Below are 18,120 nucleotides of genomic sequence, written 5' to 3' on the forward strand. Positions count from 1 at the left end.
TACTTTGAAGGAGTGATTCTTGCCGTGATGGACTGGTGTAATTTATCTGATAACAATCTTTTCTCCATTTTAAAACAGCTATAAAATACTTTAAAATCATCAGCTTTAAATTCATGGTTTTGGGACCCAGTCCATAAATAATCGCACACCTGAGGTTCCCCACCCCCCTCTTGCTGAATGGATATCCGTCTACAGCGCAGTCCACTTACCTTTCCGTATATGTGGCGGGCGTTTGATGCTTTGACCTTGAGGCTTATCGATTCTGTGCCTGTTAAAATTCGACCTGCTTGCACCTGACTGTCAATACCCATCTCGGGGATATAACCTCTGATTATGATTAACAGCCTCTAGGAATAAATCAAACACCTGTTAGGCGTGCGCAGAGAGGGCTGCGGCTGTCTGCTGTTTTTGTAGGCTTTTCATGCGGTACAGTGTCTCACAAACAAATGAAGTGTAACTAAGAATAGAGCACATTCTGAGGGCAAAGCACTCCTGGGATTACGAACAACTGCTGCGTTAGGCTGGATCCGAAGCACAAAGTTGATGAGCGCTAGCGGGAGAAAACGGGGAGTCACTTGTGTGGCTTTTGGTGCCGTGCACTTCTGCGAAGAGAGGAAGAGGTGGGCCGATCTCTAATACGGCTCGGCACGCATGCGGAAACTGTTCTGCCAGATGTAACGAGAACTGGCTGCCTTTTAGTCTCGTGGTGCAGGAAGTGTGTGCTCATGTTGGAAGAACAAAGTTTCGCACACTCCAAAAACACCCTCATTAACTTTGTGCGTCGTTACCTGTACTCTAGAGTTGGGGTCTTGTTTGATCCACTTGATGACGGTCTCGTAGACCAGCTCCTCGGCCTTTGTGTTCAGGCTGTCGTTGGACAGATAGGCTATCAGGTCGTCCTTGGAGACGCTGAGGATCTCTTCCTGCCCTGCCACCTGAAAAAAAAAAGATTCAATAGCTCAAAAACTTTTCACTTTCAGCGACACAATCTGACTTTTCCTGTGCCAAGCTTTGAACATACACAATTCTGTAAAGTGAAGATCAAACATGTTTTTGAGCAGAGGCGGATGTTCAGATCTTTCCAGCATAAAACTAACACAAAGGCCTCTTTGGAACCAGCGCAGAGACCAGCAGGGCCAGAAAAACGGCCTTTCAAACTTTTAAAGTACATCATGTGGCCATAGCATTTAAGGAAAAAAAAAGGTGTATTTCTCTCACGTACAGTAAGTGCAAAAGTCTTGAGCCTCTAGATGTTTCTTTATATTTTGCTTCCAATGAGCCAGGCTTTGTTGTCATTTTTAGGTTGGACCTGAGGAATAGTTCTCCAGGATTTCTGAAGGTCTTTCAAAGTTTTTCTTTGGGCGTTAGCTGCTTTTCCCCTCATTTACACTCCAGTCTTTGTAACAGACCACTTTCAGGGATTTTTCTGGGGGTTGTAAAGCCACCTATCACTGACCTGTGAATCATTCAAGAATAAAAAAGGACACCTAACACAGTGTTGTGTCTACATATAACAGACAACCTTTAGGCATTTTATTACTAGCAGCCTCTCCCAAAAATACACCATTTGTTCGATTTCATTTCTTTAGTTCAATATATGAAAAACGACAGCACAGTGTGACCGGGATACAATTGTATTTTTGCACCTTCCTAAACAGCTATTAGCCAAAATCTTGGCACATCTCTGAATTTAAAAATAATTGACGAAACTGGAAAAATTGAGGGAAAAAAGCAGAAAAGGCTGGCCTAAAAAATATCTACAGCTGATGAACGCTATCTGAAAGTGACGTTTTTAAGAAACAGGAAAAGAATCCAGCAAAGACCTGACACAGGACCTGATTGATGCACCTGGCCATTCAGCTGATCCCAGCCCGTTCTCACTCCCGACATGTAACACACGCTCCGGCCGTGTATTCCAGCCCTAACCCTAACCATATCCCTAATCTTAACCACCACCTTAATCATGTTAGATAGTGTTTTCCAAAGAGATTAAAGTAACGTACATGTGTAGATTAATTCCAAACCCTTTTCATGTTTCCTCATTTGTCCGAACTCATAATATAGGGATGTGTTGTGTGGCCGGCAGAGTAATATACTGACGATTTGTCACCTAGCATAAATTGTTATCTTTGGGAGTGAGAACGTGTTGCTGATCCATCTACTGTTCACTGAAGCCTTAACAGAAATGATCTCAGTGGGAGGGTGGCTGTCAAAAAGCCATTCTTAATGAAGGGAAACATTTTTGGTTCAATTTATTGTTAATATGTGCAGAGGAGGTCAGGAGAGAGGTACAACGGTGAGTGTCTACAGCCATGTGTAAAACACGGCGGAGGCTCTGTCATGGTTTGGGGCTGTTAAAATGAATGCATGAACGAAAACAGGAAAGTGCAGTCAGGTTTTGATCTAATATTCAGTATCATCTGGAAAGCTTTTGATTGGCAGTAACTTTATTTTTCAGCATGACAATCACACCAAACACTCTGCCAGTGCAGTAAAAGCATAGCTGGATAGAAAAGCACACAACAGCACACTATCAGTCATGGATTGGCCTCCCCAGAGCCCGGACCTCAACTTTACCGAAGCAGTGTGGGATCATCCTGACAGAGAACAGAACAAACATCCAGCCAACATCCAGAGAAGAGCTTTGAATGTCCATCAAGAAGCCTGGAGAACTATTCCTGAAGACCGCTTAAAGAAATGACAAGAAAGCCTAGCTAAGGCAGTTCAACCTGTGTTGAAGAAAAAATGTGGTCAGACGAAATATTGACCTTCAAGCTTTTTTCAAACTCTGTTTTTGCCTCATATACCGCATTTCCATGTATCCTCTCACATGTTTCCTTTTTCCTAGCAAACTATAAAGAAATGAGGTGCGGTTCAAAGACATCTGCACAGTACTGTAAATCTTAAAAGAAAATGGAAAGTACATTTCGTTTGATTTTGAATCACCCCGGTTTCATTATGTACTTATTTTCTTTCACTGACAGTAGTAACATTTGTTTGCTGCTTTTATCTGATTTCAGGCTTTTCTCGACTGTGTGATTCACATAAAAACAGAAACATAAAAAACAAGATAATGAGTGGACATTTTTATTCTCCTATATGCTGTATAAAAATAATAAGACATATAAAACAGGCTAATTTTGAGCTCTTTGTAGTAAATAGGTGTTGATTTCAGATTTACAGTGGACTTTTCTGTGACCAGCCTGGAAGCCTCACATCAAAGGCAGAACAAAATGTACTAATTTTTTCTGATCTGTGGAGAGAGGCGTTTTTCCTCTGTTTTTCCTATCGCTTCCATGTTTCTCTTTCATATATATATATATAGTGGACAAACCTGACAGGGGCACTGACCTTCTTGTTTACAGTAACGCTCGACATAAAAAAGCGAATGTGCTTATTTCCCAAAATATTTCTCCAACACTTATGCTTTCTGATGCTGTGCTTTGATGCCCTTATTTTCCACGCTATTTTGTGTGATTCATGCTGGTTGGAAACTATAAGAAAACTGAGAGCTCTCTGTATTTCTCTTCCATTAAGTTATCTAAAAGCTGCTCGGTAATAAGTGTACTGTTGGGTGGATTCAGTAGGGTACGTGGAGCTTCTACAGTAAATTGCATCCCATGAGGTAAAAACGGTTAACTCCAGAGAAACATTTTAATGCAAGCAGTGAATTAACAGGGCTATTTGATATTTGCTAGCTTGAAAAAAAGGATACAAAAACATATAATTCAATAAGCTTTGTGTATGCTTTACATGTGAGACTTTAATAGGAATCTAGTAACTACAGACTTAATTTAGTGTAGAAGAAAGTACAATTTTCCCCATTGCATTGTTAAGTGTTGAGTCTGACAAAAAAAGATGCTTAGGCAAAACAAGTTTTTTTCCTTTTTCCTCGAGCTGATCACTGATTTAGGTGTTTCATTTTCTCCCAGATGCAAACCGCCGTGTGTAACTTTGCTCCACAGCAATCAAAGAATCCAGAAAGACGAAGAGCCTCTACCTACCTCTGGGAAATTCTGCAGTGCAAACGCTTTGGCCATGTTGTGGAGCTCGGTGCAGCTCATGGCCTCGGCCATAGCCAGCACTCCCAGACAGTTAGCGGCAGTCAGCTGTTTCTCTGGAGTCAATGTAAAGCAGGTCAGAGAGAGAAAGAGAGACGGGGAGATAGACAAAGAGAAGAGGATAGAAACAAAAACAAGAAGGAAACAAAAGACAGAGGCAGATTGATTAAGACAGCGAGTGGGGAGGGGGGAGAAAAACAAAACACCATTGAGTCATCTATAAAAAGACTGCAGACGTACAAAGCTGCAAAGACAGAGAAAGCAGCTGCAGGTAGCACAGAGCCATAGCCTGGGCTTTGTATCTGCCTGAGACTGAGGGAGAACAAGTATAATAACTCAAAACAGCTCCGGGGACAAACAACGAGGGGAATCGATCGCTCACAGCCCAGGCATGAGGTGGTGGATGGCAGGGAGCGGGATTTGGGATTAGCTGGGCCACTTTAAAGAAGTCCTGTCAGATCTCAGGATCTACTACACACATGCACACACACACATACACAGCCTGGAATATATGAAACTACCCTCAGGGCCAGGCCAGCGGGGAGAAGGCTTATACTGCCGCCTGTGATCTTTTGCAGGGCGGGGTTTGGGGGGTGGGGAGCACGGGCGGCATTTTAGGTGATGTGTCTCCAAATGTAGTTTTCTAACAAGTGTCACCATTTATCACAAGAGAGGGAAATGCCCCCGGTCTTGTAGTGAACGTACGCACGGAAGCGGGCACAAACGGTTGAGTGGCCGCTGAAAGGCGCCCGATTAAACAACAGCCATCAAAGCGAAGCAAAGCCAGGCCTTTTATCGCTAAAGACAGAGCCTGAGAGTGTCTCCTAAACAAATATCAGCCAATAGAAAAGCCACCCAACATCTGGTAAATAACAGGCGAGCAAAAGCCAAGCTAAATAAAAAGCAGGTTTGGGCTGCATCAAAGCTAGACTCTGTCTGAAAGTATATTTCACAGCAGATGATCATCTGAACAACCCTTTAAAAAAAAAAGAAATCATTTTTTCCAATACTACACACTCGGGTTGAAAAAAGGTGAGCATGTTTTGTTCATTTACTTTTTGATTTTCCAATCATAAAACAAAAAAAGCTGGGATTTCTCACAAGGCGCACGATGAATGACTTTGTTTTGTATTTGTTGGAGTGAGAAGACGTGTGAAGTGTAAGTAGGTCGGAGAAGATGTCTGCCGTTCCTCCTCGGTATATTTGTTGCAAACTTCAATAATTTCTCACGCGGTATCAATTCCTCTTTGCTCAAGGAGACACGGTCGTGCCCGTTACTTCTCACGCGCTGAAATGTCATGAATCTTGTCGAGGAAGAACGGATTGACGCCCGGCTGGCGATGAAGTCTACAAATGGCTTCTGTGTTTTTCCCATTTTTAACCCTCCCCCCCTCCCAAATTGAGAAAAACAAATCAATAATGGCGCTTGCTGCTCCTCTTACAATTTTCCCCTCCTTTCCTGCTGCTGACCTTTTTGCTAACATGCACTTCCCCCGTGTTACCGATACCCAAAACTATTTATTAAATGGAATGCAAAACTTGACCTTTGCGGCTTTTTTGGCTGGCCGACCCACTAAAATATGGAACATGCCATTTGCTTTTCATGCAGACCCCTCCCCCCATCCTTTGGGTTCCCCCTTCCACCTCAACAGGCCCACTCCCCTCCTATCCACCTCTTTCCATACCTTGTCTAAGTATCAATCTGTTTGGCTGTTTTTCGATTCCATCGCGGCTCAGACCAGAGGATTTGACATTTAAGTGACAATTGTTCCCTGACCTTTTTATAAATCTGCCCCCGTGCTTGGTCCTGCTCTCTGGGACGAGATCAGAGGCACCGTGCCCGGCTGAGAGCGAATTCTAACACGGCTGCGAGCTTTGGAAACATGACAAAAATGGGAGAGCGGTGTGCCAGAGCTGGGGAGGAAATGTAGGTGCTGCATGAGGAGTTCTGTGCACAGCGATGAAGCATGACCGTATATGAAAATACCCAGGGCCGTATGGTCGCGCAGGCATATCTGATGTAATAAGCATGCACGCGCTGCTGATATAAGCAGATAACACTCGTGTAAACACATACACCCCTCCCCACCCACCCCCGCCACTCTTCCCCCTGAGCTACGCCTACCTAGAAAGGAGACACAGACTTTACAGAAGGTGTTGAACTGGAACTTGTTGGCAGCTTCCAGCAACGTCTTGGCATTGGCCGAGTCGATGACCAGCGACCCCGTGTAGACAAACTCGAGCAGCAGCTCCAGCACGTCGGCGCTGATGTTGCTCATGTTCAGCTCCAGCATCTCCCTGCTCCTCGTCTCTCCCGACGACCTGATCAACCAATCACGGCAGAGAGAGGCGAGTTAGGCGCATTCTGAGAGGAAACTTGGGGATAAAAAAAAACAACAACAGTAAGAAAAGAAATTGAAAAAGAAAAGAGAGGGACAAGAATACACGTATGCTACACACAACACCTAAAACACACCTGGGAAAGTACGAGAGTGGGGAGAAAAATAAGAGAATCGTTACACAATAAGATAACAACGTAAAAGTGGAAAAAAGAGAGACAGAAACAGAACTTTGGATGGTTTCTACTTTACTATGGGGCAAGCGGATTTACAGCTAGAGCGCTGCATCTGAAACAAAACGTCCTCACTGCACAAAGATTAGGCAAAACAAATGAAAAAAAGTTATTGCTTTGTTTCAAGAGGCATGCTTTTTGAACGTGTGGTTTCATGTATGCATAGTCTTGGAGGGCAAACATGCATACATGGCAGGGCACGTGTGAGCTGTGAGAGAGTGAAAAATGGAGAGAGATGGTGTTACACACGGACATAATGGAATGGGAAAGTCAGCTGGTTAAAGCGTGAGTGCGCAGTTTACGAGTCACGCCGCTGCCGCCGAGAGCGCGTGGCTGCCTGCGTGTGTGCGCGTGCGCCGGTCATCGAAGGCGCGTCTACTCCGACTGACGTTGCAGGTGCTGGGCGAGAGCTTAGATGGACAAATTAAATAGAATATGATATCCCTTTGTAATGCAGTGCTGGAGAGGAAGAGAGAGAGGGAACAACGAGGGCCGTTTTCGGAACTGGGCCACGTTGTGACTTCATCGGGATCAAATGGCCGAGATTAGTTCGCATGCAGGATCCCCTCGGGGAGGTATGAGAGCGTTAAATAACACCTCACCACCCATGTTTAATGTCCCATGTGAAACAATAATCCACTCAAGGGCAAAATAAATGGAATCAAAGCCCCGCAGAATGCATGCCCCCACTGCTGTGTCTCGCTCCCAGCGGATATGGACATCAACAATATGAAAAGTAGCCAGCATTAAGATGGATGGAGGCTGTTTGCTTCTGCCAGTCATGGTAGCGCTGTGATAACGCTCTGTCTGCTTCTGTGTCTGTCTGATCCCTTTTTTCCCTCCACCTTCTTCTTCCTCTCCTTTTTTTTGTGTGTGTAGAAGTCAGTTGGTTGGATTAGAAATCATGACAAACAGTCAGCGTTTAGTGAGACAGAGACAGCAAAAACAAACTACATGAGACAGATAGGATGGTTGGAGTGGAGATGAGAGATTGGAAGGATGGAGGCGGGGAGGTGGGGGTGGGTGGGTGCGATGGTGGGGAAGCAGAAAAAAAATAAAAAAGAAGGAAAGGGAGGCAGGGTGAGACGGTTCTTCCACAGGGGAGCCAGCAGCCATCCTTCTGAGGGGGAGAGTTTGGGTTGTTCCATGACTGTGCCTTGCTCTTTTAAATAAGAGATATCCCTGCCCACCCCCGGAAAAAAAATAATAATAATACACCGTCACACCTAAACAGAGCCTCTGTCCCCGGCGCAATAATCACCAGTAGCCTGTGGTGTATGAACTGAGACATTAGTTGTCATTTTCAAGCGCACTCAGGAGGTGAAAGGTGGGGGTGGGGTGGGGTGGAGAAGGACATCCAAATAAAACAAAAGACAATGGCATTTGTCCCTGGATGGACATTGGCTGGAAAAACCAAGGCAGTTACTCTTTTTCCTCCTGCAAAGCAAAAAGCCACATAGTGTTATTCCCCCCCAGTTTTTTTTTCCTGCACAAAGCCCTGCAGTTGGAGGGGGAGGGGGGCGGGTGGGGGGCAGGTAGTAAGACGGAAAGGGGAGGGGTTGTTCAGGGTTAAAGTGATGGATGGAGGCGGGAAGAAAGAGAGGGGTGGGAAAGAGCTAAAAATAAAAGAAGAGCATGCTCATCAACCTGGTCAATTAGTGCAAAAGGAACCAGCTCGAGTGGCAGTTTGTTTTTGTCTGAGCACTTATGTTATGGAAATGACTTTTCCGGGAGCTTCTTAAAAAGAGGTGGATATTTATGCCGCGTTTGATTGCAGGCTTGAATTTGAATAGTGAGAGAGGGAGGGAGGCAGGGAGGACAGGAGAGACAGAAGAGGAGAGACAAGGCAAAAAAAGGTGGGGAAGGAAGGAGGGGGGAGATGGGCGCGCGCACGCAGACACACACTCGAGCAAAGAAATTTGTTTGTGAAAAATGTAGCACTTATTCAAGAGGAAGTTTTAAAAAAAAATCGGCAGAGAGTGTCAAAATGGTGGTGAGCAGAGGCGGAGAGGCGGGAGGGAAACAGGAAAACACACACACACACACACACACACACACATGCTTGCACACACAATTTCTAATACATCTTTCAGCCTAAAAAAAGCCCATTTACAAGGAACACATTTAGCTTGTTCTTACAAGATCATTTATTCTGTGGGAGTATATGCACTACCAAGACATGTTAACACAGAAGCTTACTCAGATCCACAGCCTAAAGTGTCTTGGCTAAAAATGGCCCATATTTACGTGTTGTCACAACATAAATCAGGACTAAAATTATAAAAATAAACAGAACGCCGTGGCTGTGTCGGCGTTGGGACTGCTGGTTTTTCCGGTATGGATTATAAGGGCGCTGCATCCATACTGTGCTGCTATTGCGAGAGACTTGGAGGCCACTTGGAAGGAACCAGTCATATCTGTGTTAGATCGTCTGAAGGACAAAAAGGACACAGTGACAGGTGGAGAGTATGAAAGCTCACACGTGCATCCAAGTGTGAACAGAGGGGCCATCAACTTGAGAAAACCCCCCCACAAAAACCTAAATGTAGACACCAGATTGACAGGACTCTTGGTATAAAAAACTTGACTTGAAGATGACAAAAAGAATCTCTGAAAGTGCCACTATGGCAGAGCTTAAGATTAAATTTACAATTTTATACAATTTTTGGTATAAAGACTTCAGCAGGGTCTTACCGTTTTTTAAATATCTCAATTTCATGATTTCACTTTCCATTTCGAGAAGTTAGAATTAGTCAGAATTAAACCAATAATTTGGACAGTGCTGAAAACTCACAAATGTACAAAAAGATAATAAAAGTATAAAAGATAATGTAGCTTCCAGGTCTGAAAAATGAAGCCAACGTCTAAGTGCCTCAAACCTGCAGTCTTTTCAAAGGCCACCAGGGGGCGATCGGTGTGGTTGAAAAGAGACTTCAAGTCCAATAGAGTTCAATGAGAAAACATCCCTCGAACTTGACTTCTATAAAGACTTTCGTGGTGTGTTTATGGACTCAGTCTCTCAATTTAGCCATAGTGAATAAACCGTTAAGTCCATTTTGTAAATTTGGGTCATTCTAAGTGTCAGAAATGAGATTTGACGAGATGTCAGCCAATGAGTGTGCACTTGCACAGTCAGCTCCACCCGCTGGTCTTAAAAAGATGGAGTCAGCTCATCTCAAAGCTTTAAAAAGGGCACGTCACGGTACCTATGTCCATCTTTCATACTGTCAGTGGTCACAAAGTAACAATTATTCCAAGAATGTCAGACTCTAAAGACTCCATTGTTGTACATTTTTCATTGGAACTACTTTCTGCCAAGAGAAAAAAAAGAAGTAGCTCCAATAAAAACTGCTGACATGCTCTCTGAATTATTTGAATGAACATAAGGTGAAAAAGCATTTAGCCTGAATGCATTCGTGTGTTTAATTTGGTTTTGAGTTACATATGTCACCTAAAAAGAAAGCAACATTAAAAAGTAACGATTTATCGAATCAATACCCAAAACTAAAAAACAACAACAAAACAAACCCTTTGCTTGGGTAGATGCCGTATGAAATAGATAAAGAAAAATACTATGTAATATGCACCAACTTCTCCTTTAACTACTGCCAGTCAGAGAGATGTTGCAAAACAAAAATGGGGTATTACAGTAACCTGTCTCCCTGTCTGGCTGAATGGTGCTGCAGAGGGCTAAAATGTGCACACCAAGCTGCAGAGTTCACACAGCGTCCACACAGTAATGGGCTTTAAAATAACCCCCTACCATCACAGTCAGAGCGCTCTGAGTGGCACAAAAAACCTCATGGGTCAACACTGACAGAAGAAGAGCGGGGAAGCAGATGGCACTAAAACATGTATCAGGGCTGATTCTGGAGCTTTTTTTATTTTTATTTATTTTTTTTTTCATTTTTAACATTAGTGTGGTGCTGGGATGCAGTGGCCATAAATTAAATGCCTGCGAGCACACTTATTGGAAAATCCCGTGGGGTAAAATGGAATTACTAGAGATGATCTGCCTCCTCACTAGGTGCATTGGCCCTTTAAAATGGTAACGTAATGGGTTTTTGGAAGGGGGGAGGCGAGGGCAAGCGTGTGTTCACACTTCCAAGCGGCATTACATCCTCCAGGTAAGGTGGGGTGGGGACGGGAGGCTGATTTGCTTGGGTGAGGGTGGGCAGTGGAGCAGCACGCTGCAAAGAGGAAATAAAGACATTTTAGGATTCTGCTGAAAAGAGAATTTGAAATGAAGACTAATCAGTGTATTTGTAGTCCACTTAGGTGGATAATGTGTGGTTTTATTTTTTTTTTGTGACATTTTCAGCACCGTTTCAAATTGCTGTGGAGCCTGCAAACCACTCTGCTAAATTCTGACACATTGCCAAGGGAGGCTTTAATTTCGTAAATAAGTCATTGGGTTGGTGTCTGTGCGTGCGTATGTGTGGGTAGGCCAAAAAAAAGTGTGATGTGCACTCCCTCACCCTACAGGATTACATCTCTACTAGTCTGACTAATACAACGTGCCTGGATATTATGTCCTTGAATCCTACGCACACACACACACACACACACACACACACACACACACACACAAACTTCAGCAGCACGCTTCATGTCAAGTCCATTTGAGTACGTACAGATTCACAATTTCAAACACACCCATACACAAAGGTGGTTTATGACAGGAGGCAGGAATCTGAGCCGTAGTGAACGCCTCCTGAATGAGTTGGACGGGGAAGGCTGGGGTACACGCCATCAAAGAAGCCTCTCTCTCTCTCTCTCTCCCATCTTCGTTTGACCTCATAAAGACGTGGACAGTACCGAGCCACGTGCGGCATCAGCATAATCCTGGCCCCGCTGAAAGAAAGTGACCTGAGCGACACATGGGAGTCCGTAACTCGGTGACAGACGGGCCTTTGGCTCTCTTTGCTCTTCTCTGTCCGAGCTTTTGTCACTTGCTGCGAATGCCTCAAAGCCAAGTATCCAAAAAAAAAAAAATCTCTGTATGGTCTTTAGACACTTTTCATTCTCTTGTTTGCGCTCCCTTTATCTCCACTTCCTGTCAACTTCTCGCTGCCTGCCGATTCGCATTTCCATAAAACCAAGGTGCCACGTGTCTTATAAAATCAAAGACAGTCTCAGCGAAGCTGCGGCGTCATGTTCACGTAGCGCTGCTGATCATGACTTCATTACATCAAAGCAAAGACGTCTTCCAAAATTAACAATTAGTGTAACAAATTCATTAGATATTCTTCAGTCTCAAGTCAAATGAGAGAATTTCTATTTTAGACATTATCTCATGAAAAATGACAGTGTTATGACAATAAATCAAAGTAGTTTTACAATTAATTAACCAATTAATGAGAACTTACTCTATTAAACTGTCAAATTAAAAAAGAAAAATCAGACAATGCAGGCAGCAGCAGGCATAAAGATGAGCTTGATGAAATTCAGCCTGCTCCTCTGGGAGCCCTGGGTGTCTTTCAGGGCCCCTGTCTTAGTGCATAAATGATCTGGCTACGTCCCAGATAAGAGCCACCGACGAGACAATCTGATAGACAGGTTGACCAGCATGGGGGCTTCAGTTCTATCCAAAGTCACTCCGGTCTCTCAGGAAGCTTCTCTGCTATTGTCAAGGTCAAAGGCAGACTGTGTCTGTATTTTATTCATGGGATGTGTGGCTGTCATGGAGATGAGTGGTGCTGGCGCAGACGTGGCTCTGTTGCTTTTCTACCTCTGGTCTCTCTCTGGTCTTCCTCACTCCATCCCCATTCAGGAGGAACAAGTGTATCGGTGGTGAGCAAGGAGGCCGCGGCAGCAGATAAGCAGCTTCTGTGCTCTCTGATGGGCTCGCTGTGGAGGCAGCATGACTGCGGGGCAAAATGGCAAACCTCTCTAAGGCTTTCCAGCTATCGCTTGCAACCGCTTGTCTTTGTTGAGCGCTTCATCCCTAGCCATGCGAGCAAAAACACACACACAAACACACACACACACACACACACTCAAAAACAACATCAAGGTGGCAAAGTAACTTTGGGTCCAGGGGACTCTCAATTATGCCGAAAGCACCTGCAAGGATTTGAAGTAAGGATGAGGACATTAGGGATTCATGGTATTACCTCTCCAGGAAAACAATGCAGATACTCGTGCTATCAAACTTTACACAGTCATACTGCATGCATGCGCAAACACATACAGAGAGATTAAAGCGGTCTGCACCTGACGCACGCTCACACCGACGACACACATGCACAAGTATGCTGAGCGGCGAAACGAAAACACGCCCGTGAAGCCGGAATCAAAAACAAAAAAAGTATGCAGTATGAAGGGCGTAACACTGGGGGAATACTTGGATCAAAATCAAATGAATACATTAGTGAAGGATGGTGTTAACCTGTGAAAGTGGTGGTCTTAGATGTGCTTTTTGTCTCGTCCTTTATGACTCTGAAATGTCTTTTATATCACTCTAACCAAGGTGTATTAGCATATGAAAAGGCTGTTCTGAAATACTCAAGAAATCAGAAACGGAAAAATATAGTAGCATGGGAGGCAACAATCCCTCTGCTCACAGTGCGGCCACCCAACGTGGAGTTTTGTTTCTGTTTTGGCCCTTTGGTGAGTTTTAAAACATTCCCAGTCATGGAACATTTTCACTGCTCGTTAAAATGGAAATGTGGTTAAATTGCCCTACATGGGGAGGAAAGGTAATGACGAGTGTGTGTGTGTGTGTGTGGGGGGGGGGTGACTTTTGTTTTTTCCCTCCACTTTCAGATACATTCATTTGAGTGGGAAGAGGAAGGAATGGCTGCTGGCCCTGTGCTAGGAACCAAAGTCTTCACACACCTGCAAGAGAGAGAGGGGAAGGGAAAAAAAGCGACACAAATGCGCCCTATGAAAAAAAAACCCAGATTGGATCAACAGCTGGTGGGAAAAGGGGGGAAAGGTGGAAGGTAAGGGGGTGGGGAAGCGAAGGCAAACCTTTTCACCAGGTCCTTGAAATACAAGCTGCAGGAAGCTAGAACATTTTGGTGGACTTCAAACTCTTTGCCTTCAACAATAATTTTCAGGTCTGTAAACTCTTTCGCTCTGCGCTGTTGGTTCAACTCCTTCAACATCTCTGTAGAACAAGAAAAAGAAACAGACAATGCCACATTTGGGTTTAGATTTTTTCTTTTCTCTCTCATTTTCGAACATACATGTGCAGAAAAAAAAAGCAATGCAACAGGAAAGCAAAAACGAAACAAACGCTGAAAAGTGCAGATTGTAGAACACGACACTTGCCGGTCAGTCTTAAGAAACAATGTTCATTAAAATGACAGAGAAGTAAAGATTTGTACAAACGTTTCAGCAGAATCAAAGCAAAGTACGGGTCTAAAAACAGGAAGCAGAAAAGGTAGCTCACATATTGGATAGTGTACCAAGGAATGTGCATGCTAGTGGATATCAGAACTAGCAATGAGATCAGAAACACGGATCATTATGAGGAAACACTTGCTTGACTGTGTTTGACTTTGGCAAATTTACACTGCAGCTCTAGAACTTCAATGGAGAGAGGCCGAAAAGCTTCTAACAGAGGCTGAAAACAGAAACACTGTCAGTGCATTAAATCATACTGAAATAAAAATTCTTTGGCTTCTCGCGAATGTCCTAGTCGGAGAGGAGTTGACCTTCAAATGTTGCTCATTGAGAGAACAACTGCTTATCCCCAAATCCCCCAAAACGCCCTTCTCTCACACAATGTCCAAGGAAAAGAAAAAAATTCACCCACCCACCCGCACCCATGCTTGTCTTCATCTCTGGAAAGAAACACTAGGAAAAAAAACCACTGAGGAAACATGCGTGGAGCAAACCGTTGTGCTGTTAAAGGCTGCTGTACAGTGTGAGTTGTGGTGTAGCAGCGCCTCGTTTAAGCCTGGCCTTACTGTAGCGTTGGGTCGGAGGCGCTCGTTTCTCTGCATCTTAATGAGGCACCATGAGGGGTTGCTGAGAGTGAAAATCAGCGGGAGGCTAGCAACTTATTCTACAGCTTTAGGAGGGATAACCAACACCGCTGCGTTGTTAATCTCCTATCGAGAACGCCACTAAAAAGAGAACACTGAGAGCCAAACAGGCACCATAATGTGGAACATCATGATTATGGGTGGGTTGAGGAGTGGGGGGGACAAGAGAGCCGCCCTCTATACTGTCGCCTTAGCAATAACAGAGCCTGTGAGGCATAGTAAACACTTGTTTGGTACAAAGCACAGTCTGCTACATCCTCCATTAAGAGTGAGAGATATACAATGATTTAGATGAAGAAAGGAGATAAATTCTCCTCGTTCTCGGAGCCAATCTGCACACGCTACCTTTGCAAACAAAGCGATCTGAACAATGGAAATGGTGAGTCACTTGTCAATCACGACATGTGTAACAAGCCCAAGAAGCGTGTGTTTATGAACAAACATGTGCTCAACGCAGCTGCGCAGCTGAGAAATGTGGGACACTGATCAGACTTATGATCGTACCGGTGACACACAAGATGAAATAAGAGTTCTTCTTCTTTCGTTTTTTTTAAACATCATCATCATCCCGAAAGAGGTCTGTGTTCACGCCTCAAAGCTGGGATTTAATTAACCCGGAATGACACTCGCCCCTCTCTTTGGCTAGAATATCTACTCATTTAGCTCCCTCCATTCTCCTGTCTGACACTGGGAGCTCAGCTCTGAATTAATTTGGTAGCTGAAATTATACAGTATAAAGACACATGACAAATAAGGTGCAATTCAGAAGCGTGCTTTAGTAAAAATCCTTTTTCTCCGAGCGGCGCATCCTTCAGAGTTATCACATCAAGGAATTAATGGCCAGAAAGGGAATGACCAAGTTATTAAACTTGCTGAATACTAAATGGGGGAAGAAATAATGAGATGCAATTTTTTTGGACAATGCGTCTGGATGCACAGCTGCACGGTTAGAGCGAGCCATACACACTCGCACGTAAACACAAAGGCTGCCATTTGCCTTGTCTTTCATCCATCTCTCTCCACTCTCCACATTCCACTCCACTGCTGCTTGTCAGTCGGCCAGCTATCTTATTACTGTGTGGGCATGGGCTGTGAATAGCGAATACACAGTAGTTTGCAGTTTGCACTAGTGAATTTCCAGCGACCGATATGGCTCTCACCTCTAATCAGCCGCACCACATACCATCCAGAATAGAGAAAGTGAGAGGGGGAAACGGAGAAGTCCACTTGTCAGGAAACAATGGCCGCCTCCCCCTGAGCCATGCAGATACACCTGAATGCCTGATGGAAAAGCTAATTATGGTGTCTTTAGGGTGGACTGGTGAGCGCCCTCGAAACAACTCATCACCACCGGGGACCATGAAACTGCACATGGCGTCCCCATTCTCAGCTTTGGCTTGGAGTGTGGTGAGGCAGAGCCACTCTCAATGGAGCCACGGTATCTTTGAATCACCAGACGTCTCAATACTCTGTAGGACTGTCAAGCTCTGTAAGACAGGCTGGCACCAGATGGGTGAAAAGGTGGTTTGAAGAAAGAGGTATAACGCGCCATAATTCCCAAGTGCAGTGATCACGTGTCCCGGCCCTTAAGTAATTCACTGTAACAACACTACTCTTCACCGGGGTTCATGATTGGCAGACGCACCGTGCTGGGGGTATGAACGGTGCCAACTCTGCTGTTCAGCCTAGTAACTCTACTGTCGAATATCTCCACGCTGTGGCCAATGGGGTTCATTTCCAGTAACCTATCAGAATGCACCGCTATAAGGTGTAGTAACCCACTGACCGGGCTGCCGATAGGCAGTTGTTGGGGGGCAACTCGGCACACCATTGGTTGCTGAACTTGGAGCCATTTTGGGGTCCTACATGTATTTTACATGCGCCTTGCAGACCCACCATTTTGTGTTTAAACAAAAGTATATTATTTCAGAAAGCATCTTCTTGCATTATTTTCTGTTTGTTCTGAGTAGCCTGTCAGCTCCTTGAGCTTCTGCTTGCAATTACCTAAAAACTCAACAGCAAAACTGAACATGTACCTCAGTAAAACAGCACAAAGTGGGGCAGCCATTGTGTGTTCTTCACAGAAACTGCCTTGTATTTATTTCTCCTGCCAAGAAAAAAATCGACAAAATGGTTTCAAATTTTGAAATTTAACTCACAGTTATTAACGCATTTTTATAAAAATCAGAGTGGATCAAATATTCCAGCGCTCGGCTCTTACAAATATTATTTTGTATTATTATAATGTATTATTTTTTGATGGCTAAGAAAGCCAGCGATGTACCGACAAAGTGGAAAAAAAGAATAACGATGAAACAATTTTTCATTGGGGGGAAAAAAAGACAACAATATTGAAAAGCCAGTTTCCCAAAAAAGGTGAAATACAATATTTACAATGACTACAACTAAAATTGAGCTTTTTTACCTACTAAGTAATAATTCGTGATATCAATGCTGTAAGTAAACATACAATCGTTCACACGTATCTATTCATTGATTCAGATTCTTGGAGCGTAGCAGAACAGACACTGATGTGTTCATTCTGACCTTTTTGTTCTGTTTTTTAAACTTTCAACAATCAATTCCCACCAACACTCGCAGCTTAATTACCCAGAACAAACCATGCTAGCAGATCAATAACTCAATGTACAACCCTGCCATAATCATCATCTTTAGCATTTACATTTTTTTTAACTAGAGGCAGTGCGTCATCATTTTCCTTTGCTAAAATAAATGACTTTTATCTCCAAAGTGACCACAAGATAAAGCTTCTTTTAGCACTGTGTAATGACAAAAACCTACGCGCCACAATTGTGGGAATCAATAAATTCATTTAATTTTAAACACTGCTGCTGTTTTTAATGCATTTTGAATAATTCCAAAACTATTTTGATAAACTAACCACATTAAAAATAACCAACATAAATAATGTAACCAATATAAAATTAAAGAATTTATATCAAAGTGCTTTCAAGATAATTAAATGACTACCTTTTTGGAAAAAATATTAATAGGTTATAGTGACAAATAACTGCAAAAAAATGTATTTAACCTCCATAAGCATTTTAAATCAAAACAGATTTGCAGGATAAAGTAAAGCAAGATTTAACACACACACACACACACACACACACACACACACACACACACACACACACACACACACACACACACACACACACACACACACACACAAAAAGGACTGAAGTAGATTGGACTGAGGAAGTCTGATCAAAATGGGCTTCCTTGTACAAAAGCCTTTTGATAAGTAGGGATGTTTGAGAAATTTCATTTCAAAGAGAGACACACAGCAGAATAAGAACAGCGGGCCAAGTGCATGGTTCATAAGCACACAAAGAAGCTCTTTCCAAGCAAAAAGCTTTCACAGTTTTTGGCTCCATCAAAAATGTCTCGCCACCGAAGAGAACAGAATTCCTGAAACCCTCCAATAAACACCACACGACAGTGTCAGGGGGAATTAAGAAATGGG

The 18,120-nt window shown here is 43.6% G+C and overlaps 1 protein-coding gene across 1 annotated transcript in view; it reads right to left on the reverse strand.

The window, feature by feature from the left end:
- Window positions 1–209: 209 nt before the first annotated feature.
- The window catches only part of LOC134623279 (kelch-like protein 29), a gene marked incomplete at its 3' end in the record, with an annotated part of 86,671 nt that continues 68,760 nt past the window's right edge, over window positions 210–18,120 (reverse strand). The window contains exons 4-8 of the mRNA XM_063468429.1: window positions 13,609–13,747; window positions 6,187–6,383; window positions 4,005–4,117; window positions 789–935; window positions 210–347 (exon numbers count right to left, since the gene is read on the reverse strand). Of these exons, the coding sequence (XP_063324499.1) occupies window positions 210–347; window positions 789–935; window positions 4,005–4,117; window positions 6,187–6,383; window positions 13,609–13,747 (734 nt within the window). The remainder of the gene's footprint in view (window positions 348–788; window positions 936–4,004; window positions 4,118–6,186; window positions 6,384–13,608; window positions 13,748–18,120) is intronic.

This window comes from Pelmatolapia mariae, unplaced genomic scaffold (genome assembly GCF_036321145.2).
Source record: "Pelmatolapia mariae isolate MD_Pm_ZW unplaced genomic scaffold, Pm_UMD_F_2 NODE_ptg000516l+_length_91193_cov_1, whole genome shotgun sequence".
Classification (NCBI taxonomy): domain Eukaryota; kingdom Metazoa; phylum Chordata; class Actinopteri; order Cichliformes; family Cichlidae; genus Pelmatolapia; species Pelmatolapia mariae.